The sequence below is a fragment of the Neolamprologus brichardi genome, chromosome 7, assembly GCF_056152115.1.
Source record: "Neolamprologus brichardi isolate AB-2024 chromosome 7, ASM5615211v1, whole genome shotgun sequence".
NCBI lineage: Eukaryota > Metazoa > Chordata > Actinopteri > Cichliformes > Cichlidae > Neolamprologus > Neolamprologus brichardi.
In genome coordinates, this window is record NC_142110.1 from 12849049 (window position 1) to 12861741 (window position 12693).

Genomic DNA, 12693 nt, shown 5'->3' on the forward strand with positions numbered 1-12693 from the left:
AGCACCACCAGTAGGCAAACATGGGGTTATTATCTTGCCCAAGGATATCTGGCATGCAGGCAGGAGGCAGCCTGGGATCAAACCACTGACCTTCTGATTAGTGGCTGACCTGCTCTGCCACCTGAGCTACAGCCCCATGGTATGGGGTGTGACACAGGAGGAAGATGGAGGCAGATTATCCAGTTTGGCGATCCCTAGAAGAACACGTCAATGATTTTTTCCACAAAAGGTTCCACAAAAGGAATGCAGGAGTCCTTTTCCTTTTTTTAATGACTTAAAATTACTGGCATATTCAAATCAATATACCTTTAAGGAGTTAGAGCTCTGCGCTTTTAGGGATGGATTAGCCTGAATTCCCTCAGTCATGTTTTTTTCTTTCTTTCTTTTTTAGCGTGACTAGTTTGACAAACAGTACATTTCTTGTTTATGAACTCTGTTTTCCCTTGTGGAGTTTGGAAGGCTGAGTAAGGCTCTTTCAAAGGTTTTAAATTATGTAAGAAGATTACCAGAAAACCCAGACCCCTCCCTACAGGAATTTTCTTGCAATTATAAGTGATTACCGGAGCTTCACCACAGTGTTGAAGGAGTGATTATATGCACACCTGTCAGCTTTTCTTTACTTTTTATTCCATTTAATAATGAATGAAACAAGAGAGTCAGATGATTCTTTGTAAATAAAATGTTTTTTATTGAATTAAAAAATTCAAAAAATTCATTTAACAAAGTTCATTGAGAATATACACACACATATATATTTATATATTTATTTATATATTTATATATATACACTGCCAAAGAGTGTGGAGACAGCAAGGGCCCCACATAGAGCAAGCAATAATTAAAGGATTGGGCATTAAAACAGTGTTGCAGTGCTAACAATGCCACATAAAAAAACAGGCTTTATTGACAGAACAGTTCTTATTTGCTTTTCAGTTCATTTTTTTTCTTCAAAGGGGCAGCAGTGCCAAAAATTCTGTCCCAGTGGCTGAAGAAAGGAGCATAGTTGGTGCTCGGCCTCTGGTGGTGCATGTCATGCGCTGGTGCTCCACCCAGCAGCCCCAAAGGCACCAGGTGGTTCAAGGTCCATGGCAAGTCATAGCCTATGTGGTCTTCAACAGACATCCAGATGCTAAAAACTGTAATGCACCATGTGGTCAGCGGGTGACAGTTTAGAAGAATTGGATCATAATTGCTCCAGAATCCCACCGTCATCAGCTCTGGGATGCTGAGCCGCTCACTTGACCATGAGAAAGGTGCTATGTATTCGTGATGGACTGCATGGATCCAGCGGTAAAGCTGAGGATGCTTATGATGCATGAAATGCCAAATAAAGTACTGAGTGTCAAAGAGGAGCAGTACAGCCAGCATACCAATAAACAGTTCATATACTGTGGGAGCATCTTGTGGCAGTGGTGGTGCAGGCATAATGAAAATACTGATTATTACAGCTGGTAAAATAAAGAAGATGTGGTTATAAAAAGTGACCATGAAGTTGTCACTCATCATTTTCAAAGTTGGTTTCCTGTTTGGTTGGATCTTGTACTGATGGAATAAAGGCACCTTTTCTCCCAAGAGGTCCAACACAGAAAAAGGTAAGCTGAAGAAAAAATAGCTAGAAAAGGCGAGTAGGACGGGGAAAAATGGGGATGAGATGAGAGGCATATAGTGAAAAAGTAAATAATCCCAGAATGGCTGCAGAAGATGGTCTGAGCTCCTGCAAGGCAAGAACTGCAGGTAAGGTTCAATGATGTTCAGCATCTTGGTGTGATACCAATGAAGGCTGCTTGTTGTGCAAGTCTTATGATCCAAGACAAGGTTCTGCCTTATATAGAGGTGTTTAACTGGAGGGGCTTTGCTCGCAGTCACACCGCCACCTTTTTTCCCCCCAGCAGCTTAATGTACAAAAAATTCCATGTCAATGCCAAAGGGAACACCAACGGTTCAATGAATGCAAGAAAAGAAGGCAAAACAGCTTTTTGTAAATGTTCTAAGCTTTTTGGTGTCCCAGTTTAGAGAATATCTCCTCATCTCACAATAAGCTGATCAGAGTATTTCTCTGCTTTTTTCTGCCTTTCTGTTGCTGATACATTAAAAAAAAAAAGATGACTAAAGCTGTGTATACCTTTTTATTGGTCACTTTGCATCATCCTATTATGCTGGTCAACAATCACATGTCTGATGAAATATATGCACCATATACTCTATGTACTCTATATACGATTGTATATATAATATATAACAGTACATCCAGTGCCATTTGGCGCTATTTGGCGCGTGCCCGCCTCCTTGACCCACATCTGCAAATTGGACAGGGAAGGAGTCAAGCCTGTAACATTTCCTCAGGTCAGCGTCCGTCTTTCGAGATTGAGAGTTAATTTGAAAATGGTCCGACTCTGTAGTGAGTTTTACAGGATCACAAAGCTTGTGAATGATGAAGTACTGACTGCCAGGTTAGGGTCGATCTTTTCACAGATCAGTTTTCTTTTTCTTCAGATGTGCTATCGTTTTTTGTTTGTTTGTTTAACAAAATGAATTCTGAAGACAAAAATCAGGCAAGTGTTTGACTCACAGTAGGAATATTTCAAGGATTTTTTTGGTTGTCTTGATGTTCGGAAACGGACTTATTTCTCTTTTGTTTAGTTCGTTGTATATTTCGCTCTTACACTCATTAATGGCTCAGTGAAAAGTTGGAGTGTTATCTGTGCGCAGCGATTAATTGAGACGTGTGTAAACATACATGTAAATATAGCATATAAATGAAAGCAGAGTTCACTCCAAAGGAGATTAAAAGTCAATTATATTTATTCTAGTTTTCTATCCACGTATGCTTTTACTGCATTACCTGAACAATGAAGTTGTTGCCGTTCGGACTCTTTTCAGATGGTGTTGCATGCTGGAGCCAAATCATTAATTTTGACAAGATCTTAAACGCCATTGGCTGAAATACAGCTGCAAACCAGGACACAGCCTCCGCCGTGTTTTACGGACGGCTGTAGACACTCACTGCCACTCTTCTGTCCTCATTTATACATATTAAAGACAATTTGAACCGAAGATTTCAAAGTTTGATTAATCACCATCAAACCTGTTGCCACTGATTTTCAGTCCAGTTCTTGTGTAGTTTTCCCACACCTCAGTCTTTTGCCTCTCCCATGCAGTGGTGATGAGCTTAAAGACACACTCCACACCATGGCGATCCTATGTCAAGTTTTCAGCTAATAGCTAATGTTGGTGTAAAACTACAATTTTATGCCTAGCAAACTGTGTCATCTTTGTCTTTTATTGGTAGAGCCAATTTAATAAATGGGAAGAAAAAATGTTTTTTGCTGCAGGCTGCTAGTAACAAAGTGCCCAACACTTTTTCCAAAAGACATCTAATTCCCTTAAAGGTAGTTTTTATATATTTGAATGATTCATATGTCGATATTAATATTGCTTAAAAAATTAAAACTAATAACTCAAAAATGTATTCCTCTGTAAATGGACGGGACTGAAATTAAATGAAAAAGAGGGGAATGTCCAAAGTATGGAGAGCTGTTTCCCCAATATCACCTTAAAATTACAAGAAAGTCTGCCTCCTTGAAAGTACACATTTAAAAAAAATGAGGGATGACTGGAGACTTTTGCACAGTCCTCTGTGCATTTTGGCTGTAGATTGCTGTTACAAGAGGGTCAACAGGGTCAGCTAGATTAGACTAACTAGGTTAAGTTTAGTGTTTAATCTGTGTAATGAGACCAACTGACCTCCATACACTTTAAGTCACTGGATCAATCCTGCTAATGCTGCCCTTTCTTTGCCAGATGACCTCTGAAAATAAGATTCTAATCTTAAGGAACATTTAATACTGCAATAACTAATATAATATTGCAAATACCAGGACACTTCAATGTAATTTAATGTTCTGTAAACTGACCTTATGGCTTTAAGGAGCACAAAGTCCTCTAACTGAAATCATATTTAATCTTAAGAGTTTAAATACCACATTGTAATAATATTAACGGTTCTGACACCAAATGATCACAAACACAGAATTTATTGTGGAAAAGGAAAGTTTCATTGAAATAATGATTTGTGTATTGTAATGATTTGTGATAAAAGAATGCAATGAGGCTCTTCTTCACCAACTACTTCTTCTCAGTGGCTGCCTTCCTCGAAACCGTTTTGTTGGAGTTGGCATATTTCTGTCGATCATTTCTGAAGAGAAAGGAGAATAAAACCTTAATTTTTTTAAAATCAGAGTTGTTGTTTTTTTAAAAAAGAAAGAAAGAAAGAAAAAAGAAAAACTAATCCCATAAAATTTTAATTATTAGTTCCCAGGATATGAACCTTAATGTAAGTAAGTACCTGCTCATTTTGACTTTGTTTCTACACCCCTGTCCTCCCTCCCAGTGGCTGGTGTACGTGCCTCTCGTCATCATGCCTCCACAGCTGACGCATGGCTTTCCATTGCCATATGGCTGCAAGAGCAAACACAGTTTGGATGACATTTTGTTCATTTAGAGCCTAAATCTACCATGCATTTATATTCCCAGATGTAAGCAAATACATTTTTAATGAAAAATAATTAATTTGCAACTCAAACAGAGCCTTTCCTGTTATACATGGACTGATACTTTACCTTGGTTATTAGACTTTATATTAGACTTTCAATGAGCAGACTGTAAGGTTTATACTAATATACAGACTGACAAGTAAGATTTAATGAAATTTCAAATCTATAGTCCACCTGTTCTTTAGCACAGAAACCACAAATCATCCGCGTGGCGAGTTCCATGGGGTGGTCCTGGTTCTCATCGTGGCACACATCGCAGGGGTAGGTCCGACCACAGCAGGGAAACCTGAAAAAATGGGTACAAATCTTTCACCGACTCCCACGTGCGTTTATTAAACCTCTTGTACCGACACATAAAAAAGAGAAAGGTCAGAGGGAGGACAATACCTTAGCCAGCGGTGGCTTTGTTTGAAATGTTTGCATGTTCCTTTTTCTGGCAGTGGCTTCCCTTTTTGCACAGCAGGATCTCTTAATGTCTTGTAACTGACACCACTTGACCCTGCACAAAATGAGAAGGCAAAACAGACACAGTAGTTTAGCCCTTGTGGTCTGATGAGGCGTAAGTTTATTTCAGTGTCTATAAATGCTCATGCTTAATCGAGTAGCTTTAGTTTTTTAAACTGTTGACATATCCTTATATTACAATGATGTCATATGTAGATGAGCTCTGACCTGTTTTATTGGTGCGAGGCTGAATGTAGTGAAATTTAGTGCTCTCAGCCAGGATGCTGAGTTTGGTGTGGCAGTTTTCACAATTAAACTCCTTTGTTTGTCCATAGGCAAGGTTCTGATGAAAAAAACAAACAAACAAACACACAAAAAAACAGATTTGTTTTCAGTTGCATGAAATTTCACAGCGCAGCTATTCTGGTATGTTAAGCATAACATGTTTCGTCACCTGCACTGGGCCCTCCTGGGAACAGCTGAGGCAGCCCACAGTGAGTTCACACTCCTGAAGTACTAGGTCCACAGCTGTAGTGTTTTGGAGATCCAAGTAACCCAAGACATCACTGTAATGGTGAAGCATGCAGGGTCTGAATGCTGCACTTATGCTTGTGGTACAGTTTTTACACTGAGCTGAGCAGGGGGTCCTTCCAGTGAGTGTCAGGTCTGCAGTCACCTTACACCTGTAAACAGAGTTAGAATGTTAGAACTGTGGATGAGCTCTCACTCTGAAAAAACAAAAAACAGTGTCTAATGCTTTCTTATCTTCATTACCTGTTACACTGAAGAGAAACAGTAATTTGCGGGGCGACTACAGTGGCGGTGTTCTCTCCCAGCATCAATCCCAGCAGCTTTACCTCTGTGCCTCGGCGAGGGTCGCTGATCTTAATGTTCTCCACCAGATGACTCGTCTCCTCTTTCTCTGTCCCTTCATCACCACCTAGATTCTCCTGCTGCACCAACTTCCCTTCCTCCTGTGTCATTTCAATATCCTCATCTCTGTCTGCAGCAGCAGCATCAGACGCAGGCTCGGATGTTTCAGACACAGTTACCTGGAGCTCCTGATAGGGTATAAACTGCAGTCCAGCTTTTTCTAAATCAATGTCTTTTTTCAACTGCAAAAAAAAAAAAAAAAAACAGCAAGAGAGAAAGAGACCTTGCAGGTCATTTTGATATATATACTGAGCTTGAAACACAATGATTAGACTTCAATCTCACCTGCCGGGCTCCTTCAGTAAACAGCCTCTCCAAGCTGCGATCCAGCCAGCGAAGAAAAGGCCTGAAAAGCAGCTCTACCTTTCCCATGAGCTGATTGGTCGCATGCTTGGCTTGAAGCCACTCCAACGATGCTTGCTGTACATGCCTATTTAGCAAAAGATTTTTTAGAGATGACTGCAACAGCTATCAATGCAATAAACACATAAAAATGAACCACAACTGCGTTTACCTCGCCATTACAGAAGGCAGATCTTGGTCCAGGGGTATATCCAAAGTAAAAATCTAAGAAAAGTAAATAAATATCAAAAGGATGACAAACTGTTCTTTCCATGACAATCATTCTTAGTGTGGTATATTAGAGAAACTGTGGTTTAAGAAGAAGCAGCGGTCCTTACCTCTTGTGGGTAATTGTCAGGAAAGCTCACCATGATGTCAATTTCTTTCAGATCAAAAGGCTGTAAGTTAAAATGCAACATCAGAATAAATTTCCAGGTAAGACTGCAATGAACTGCTATGTTCATTTTTTCAACCTGATAATATTACCAAAGTATTAAAGTTAGCTCATTAATAATTGTGAATTGTGGCCTAAATTGTGATCAGACTGGACTTTTAGGTCTTACAGCAGTTGGTAGCTTACAGACAATTTAAAGTAGTACAACTGTAAATATTTATATACATGCTTAAATAAATCAATCTTTAACTCTTTCGCATTACAACAATTCAAGCTTAGTGTTTCAGTTTAACACTGGGCCTGAATTATCTTGCACCAATTGCCAACTGAATTAAAATTTACTGTGTGAGCTTTCATGTTGCCTTATGAATAGAAACAAACTTCAGTATTTGTTACTCTGTGACATCACTGGTCTTCTGTGTTGCTCTCAATTAAGGAGAGAACTTGCTTACAAATTAAAACAGAGTTGTACTGTATTAAGAGAAGTGATGTGTATATGGGTTTTCCCACTAAGCTCTTGAAGAACAAATGAAGTGTTTACCCAGTCTGGATCTGTGGCCTCTACAGTTGCACGGTAATAAGTAACTTTCCCATCACTACGTTCCTGAATAATCAGCTGATCTTTGGGAAAACGCTTCTTCAGCTGACCGATCTCTGTGTCTCGTAGCTGTTTGGCGATATCCTCTGTCATGTCACTCAGCTTCACCTCCTGAAGGACGCTGGGGTGAGGCACTGGTTGAATTCTCTGTTCAGCTCTCATCTGATTGCCTGGAACAGGCTTGTCATCCAGTAGGGCTAACTGTGGTGGATGCCAGAACCGACATCTGTCTTCCATGGTGCAGTGTCCTGCGATGAAGTAGCGGCATGGCCGGCGGACAGGTGATGGCCTGTGGCCCACTGATGCAGCTGGGTAGGATGTGCTGACGGTTTCCTTCCCATGAGCTTTGCCATCATCTCTTACATGCAGAAATTTACACTTTTTCCCAAAGTTGCAATGACGTCCTTGAGAAAAGAAGCGGCACAGCTGCTGTGCTGGAGTTACTCCCTCTAAACCACCTTCTTCCATCCTCTCTTCCTCACTATTCACCATTGTTATTAATACCTGGATGAATGAAAACAAGTTTCAGACAGGCTTGGCCTATTCTACTAATACAAGCCTTCATTAAACTCAAGAAACAGATCATACAGTGCTGTAAATTACAGGTGGGTGGATTGATATCGATAGTTTGTGCAAACACCACTCACTCCTTTCAAGCACCCTCGTCCTCCTCCCTGCTATGCTGTGATTTGTTGTCTTGCAGTCATGGGAGTGAGAATAGTCATCATGATTGTTACTTTGACATTCAAATAATATATTAGGCCTATTGTAACGTGTTAATTACTTGAGTTGACCGGAAAGAAATATCTCAGACATGAAATATGAAAATATCTGACTAAAATAACCCTTTTATGTTAATTTTCAAGGTTTTTTTTTATTTAAACAGCACGTTAAAAACAAAACAAGTCGACACAAAGTCCTTTTGGGGCAAGTTTGTTTACTTTCCGGGTCTCAAAAGAAAAAAAATGTTTCAAAACGCTGTGAAATGTGTTTTGTTGTGTTAACTGACAGTGGAAAGCAAAAATCACATCTTTATTTGTCATTAAAAAGCATTCAGATTAAGCATATGCATTAACTTCATTAATCCACACACGTTTCTCCCCTTCATAAACTGGGTGTCAGTATTTGTGATACCGGCCTATTTTTCCTTTGTATTGGAACACTGCCAAATTCTACAGTATCAGTGCCCTTTCGTTTAAATAAAATAAACTCTTTCAAGCCATGAAAGACATGCCCATACACGCTATGGTGAGTTCTGAGCATGCGCAGTCCATTTGTAAATGCAAACTGCGTCAGGGGATGGACTTTAACCAGTTTTATATGTCAACTTGACCTATTTATTTTTTCTGTGAGCGTAAGAATGACAACGAAGTTAAATGCTTTTGCTGAAATTAGTTACACTTGACCTGACAGGTGTCTTTTGACCATCTCCACCACTTACAGCTATAACTAGAAATCACCCACCGTTAATGCGATATCATAAATAGTATATGGGCAGTATTTCTCTGTCATAATTACTAACTTAGCAGTAAAAAGCTAGTCAACATCGAAGATGATACAAAACTCAAACGTTCACGATTTAGCTAGCAAAGTTAGCTAAACTTTACGTACGACTGTACGTATGCTAATGTTTACTTTATAAAGGAGTTAATTAAAAAGACGAAATTACCTCGTTTATGCACGGAGTTTCTCGTAAAAGCTTGTCAAGCGTGATAACGACAAGTACCAGTCTTAAAAAAAAAACCCTCAAACATCCCTTCAAGGCTGCTACATATCAGGTGACTGCACGGTCAGCGATACGTGCTATAAAACGTCTTAACCGTGGACTGTAAAAACATCAGCGCAAGAGTTATGCGTCATAATATGCGACAAAAAGGGTTTTAATACTTTTATTCCTCGAAACGTATTCGAATAATACATATAGGCTCCAAAATAATATGCACATATAAAAACTGGTGCCAGGGACGGTAAATAAAATATTTCTAGGTAGAAACAATTAAATAAAATCAAAGGAAACAAAAATAAACTTGAATAAATTGTCAGTAGCTGTTCTGGAGCCTTTGAGCACAGGAGAACAAAGCTAGCATGGATAATCCTGAACTGAGGGGCTAAAAATGAAATCCAAAACAGCTGTACAGTGAAAACATCATCCGCTGGTAACATCCTTTGTTATGAAGGAAAGCATCTGATAAGTAAATGGACTTTGTGGTGAGGCTATCTTCCTCTTCTGCCTTCTACAGTGTACTGCTTTAAATACGTATAACCTTGTATTTAATTTTAAATATATTTATTTTCCTGTAAAGACCTGATAGTTGTTTCTATGGTTCTTTAGATTTTTAATTCCCATTCTCTTTTGTCCTATATGTCTCTTCTTTAACTCATCTGTTTTTATTGCTAGACCTGTGCAAGACGTCACAGTATTTATTTTATATAAGTGAAAATGAAAAAATACACCAACCAAACAGGAGATGCAGCATAAACAGAAGACAGAATAATCACCTATATGTCAACAGTTCCTGTGTGGAGAGCTATAAGTTACCTGTTGCACAGGGTGTATAAATAATTTATTGTACCTGGCTGCCACTTGATACCACACAGACAGAAAAGCCTAAGCCGACACACACATGGAAAAAGTGTTTGCCAAAGCTGCTGTTTCTGGCTGAAGCACCTTCATTCCTCAGACACCTTCACTGTGTTTTTTTTCCCTTTTTTAATTCATCATGGATCTTGTAGAAACCAGTGTAGATATTTGGATGAGTTGGTCAAGAGAAAAGTCTTTGCTGCAGCCTCTGTGGGACAGCCTGAGGCTCAACTACACAGACTATTTGCGATCTCCGCTCTTCCCCATTGTGCTGACTGTCTCTTCATACTTTGTCTTCTGCATCCCTTTCCTTCTTTGTGACATAATGGGGGATAAATGGCCGTGGGTTCAGCAATTCAAGATACAGCCAAGCCGTCGACCAACGGCCTCTGCATTGCTGCACTGTGCAGGTGTCACCTTGTACAACCATGTGTTTCTTGTGCTTCCAGCATCTGTGGCCCAGTGGGCGTGGAGGCCACCTGCCGATCTGCCAGACCAGGCTCCGTTCCTACTGGAGCTGATCGCCGGGGCGATAGGCAACCTCCTGCTTTTTGACTTGCAGTACTTCATTTGGCACCTGCTCCATCACAGGATCCGCTGGCTGTATGTCACCTTCCACGCCATCCATCACAATTACTCGTCTCCCTTTGCTCTTGCAACTCAGTGTCTTGGTGGCTGGGAGCTGGTTACAGTGGGCTTCTGGACCACCCTGAATCCTGTGATCCTGAGATGTCACCTGTTCACTACATGGGCCTTCATGGTGTTGCATGTGTATGTTTCTATAGAAGATCACTGCGGCTATGATTTCCCCTGGTCCACATCTCGTCTGATACCATTTGGCATCTACGGAGGGCCCAGCAAACATGACGTGCACCATCAGAAACCCAATACAAACTTTGCACCGCACTTCAGTCACTGGGACAAAATATTTGGCACACATGCTGATTTTAGCTTCTCCTCAGCTACGAAGTAAACTATTGCAAGCAGTGAGACATGTGTTTTTGTGATTCTTTTTCAAATCATGTGCCTGTAAAACATATTTGCACACAAATAGAGCAAAATTACTGTCAGTACTGTGTTGATAGTTTTCTGTGTCTTTAGTGACAGTTGCCAATTCAATGAAAATGTTAACATTTGAACTATGTGCATAATCTAAATGTGTGGTTTCTAAACTTTGAAAGTGATCTTGAGCTTTGGGCATGGCTTATCAGTTTCTCCCTTATATGAAACCTTGTGTTTTCAGTGCATGTTTATTTCCTCTTAGTTTGAAACTACAACAAGAATGTATCTAGCAATGCAATTGTGTAATCCCGAGTCAAGTAATGTGACCAGTGACATTCTATTACTCTGTGTTTAGTTGGTTCTTTTTGTGGTTATTTATTCTGACTTTATTCCCAGGGAAACAAAGAAGTTTTCATTATTTTTAACTTTACTTATCTTTATTTATCTTTAAACTTTCATGCAAGCAAAAAAAATTGATGTGACAACAGATAAACATCAGCTACTGCAGTATTTGCTCACAACAGTGTTCTGCTGATATACTGTATTCCTAATGGTTGTAATTTAATAAATTTCTGTGTAAAAGCCACAACAAAAGGTACATGATATTTTTAATGACCTGATTAGAGATACTTCTATTTTTATTTATTTTTTTAGAAAGAAATTATCTTTTTAAATTTTAAACATTGCTCCTCCTCTGTTTTTGAGATCACATAACCTGACTAGTAATTCCACACTTGAAATGTTTTAAGTATGAGAGTCAAGGATGAGAATTAAACCAGGAATGTCAAGCATGGAGCCCTCAGGAAACAGCCAGCCTGATTGAAGGTCAATTTTGGCCCATTGGATGGTTTTGTTAAAGTGGAAAAACTGCTTATTAGAGCAGTGAAGGTAGTAAAATCTGCTATGATGTATGGTTTGGAGATGGTGGCGTTGACAAAAAAGACAAGAAGCCAAGATGGCAGCTCAGGTTGAGCAGTGTGGAGACAAATTTAGAGAGGCAAGGCTGAGATGGTTTGGACATATGCAGAGGAGGGATAGTGGAGGAGAGAGGAAGACCAGAGATAAAATGAATGGATTTAATGATTGATAAGGTGAGATGAAGACAGATAATCTGCTGTGGCAACCCCTAAGGCGACCAGCCAAAAAAAGAAGAAACAAGAGCAAAATTGAATGGGGAACATAAAAGTATTTTAAATGTAGACAAATGATAGGAATCATAAAGATAAAACACTCGACAGTGGATCTATAAAGGTACAAAACTTTCACATGTTAACTGTTTCAGAAATGGTTAGCTTATTAGATGCTACTTAAGTATTTGCACTTCTTTACTCATTAATAAAGAAGACTTTTAGAGGATTATATGTTATTATGCAATAGTTGTATACTACAATGTGTAGTTTGTGGCCTGTGAACTAAAATGAGTTTGACAACCCTTAATTAAACAGTCACTGTATTAGATGCACCTTACTAGTACTGTGTTTAGCACCTTTTGTGGCAAGACTTGTAATTCTTTGTGGCCTAGATCTAACAAGATACTGCAAACACTCTTCAAAGAGTTTGGCTCGTGTTTACTTGATAGCATCACACTGTTGTTGCAGATTTGTCAGCTGACAAAGGTGGCACTTATGCAGTCTTCTGTCACTGATGTATGGCATATTCAGGTCCCGTTCTACATGCTTTGGTTGTAACAAGTGGTTGTTTAAGTTACTGGTGCATCCCTGTCAGCTCATTCAATCACTGCATATTTTCTCTTTTTCTGGTTGTTTTCTATTAACCCAAGAAAGGTTTGTGTGTGAAAATCCCAGTAGATCAGACTAACAGAAATACTCAGACTAATCCAAAACAA

At 39.4% G+C, this 12693-nt stretch overlaps 3 protein-coding genes across 4 annotated transcripts; 1 reads left to right on the forward strand and 2 right to left on the reverse strand.

Annotated features, from left to right (window-relative positions):
* Positions 1-731: 731 nt before the first annotated feature.
* On the reverse strand, positions 732-1791 carry ch25hl1.1 (cholesterol 25-hydroxylase like 1, tandem duplicate 1). Its single transcript, XM_006789345.2, has one exon. The coding sequence runs from the start codon at positions 1756-1758 to the stop codon at positions 919-921; it is 840 nt and encodes a 279-aa protein (XP_006789408.2). The 5' UTR covers positions 1759-1791; the 3' UTR covers positions 732-918.
* Positions 1792-4025: 2234 nt separating this feature from the next.
* On the reverse strand, positions 4026-9097 carry si:dkey-24l11.2 (uncharacterized). Of its 2 annotated transcripts, none has more exons than XM_006789344.2 (12): positions 8934-9097; positions 7208-7768; positions 6611-6670; positions 6445-6497; positions 6216-6360; positions 5772-6112; positions 5452-5680; positions 5226-5340; positions 4941-5052; positions 4728-4839; positions 4346-4458; positions 4026-4195 (listed from the first exon to the last, which is right to left on the reverse strand). In XM_006789344.2, the coding sequence occupies exons 2-12, from the start codon at positions 7754-7756 to the stop codon at positions 4126-4128; spliced, it is 1899 nt and encodes a 632-aa protein (XP_006789407.2). In that variant the 5' UTR covers positions 7757-7768; positions 8934-9097; the 3' UTR covers positions 4026-4125. The 2 variants fall into 2 exon arrangements, with proteins under 2 accessions (XP_006789407.2, XP_035763096.2); XM_035907203.2 differs by lacking the exon at positions 8934-9097 and adding an exon at positions 7912-8901.
* An 887-nt stretch (positions 9098-9984) lies between these two features.
* On the forward strand, positions 9985-11427 carry ch25hl1.2 (cholesterol 25-hydroxylase like 1, tandem duplicate 2). Its single transcript, XM_006789617.3, has one exon. The coding sequence runs from the start codon at positions 9985-9987 to the stop codon at positions 10816-10818; it is 834 nt and encodes a 277-aa protein (XP_006789680.2). The 3' UTR covers positions 10819-11427.
* The last annotated feature ends 1266 nt before the right edge of the window (positions 11428-12693 follow it).

Excerpts from the sequence above, each read along its gene's own strand:
- ch25hl1.1 (XM_006789345.2), bottom strand. The coding sequence starts at position 1,758 with ATGCTGAACATCATTGAACCTTACCTGCAGTTCTTGCCTTGCAGGAGC.
- ch25hl1.2 (XM_006789617.3), top strand. The coding sequence starts at position 9,985 with ATGGATCTTGTAGAAACCAGTGTAGATATTTGGATGAGTTGGTCAAGA.
- si:dkey-24l11.2 (XM_006789344.2), bottom strand. The coding sequence starts at position 7,756 with ATGGTGAATAGTGAGGAAGAGAGGATGGAAGAAGGTGGTTTAGAGGGA. Across the intron at positions 6,671-7,207 it reads AGGCCACAGATCCAGACTGG|CCTTTTGATCTGAAAGAAAT; the intron begins GTAAACACTTCA and ends TTTAACTTACAG. Across the intron at positions 4,196-4,345 it reads AACAAAGTCAAAATGAGCAG|AAATGATCGACAGAAATATG; the intron begins GTACTTACTTAC and ends CTTTCTCTTCAG.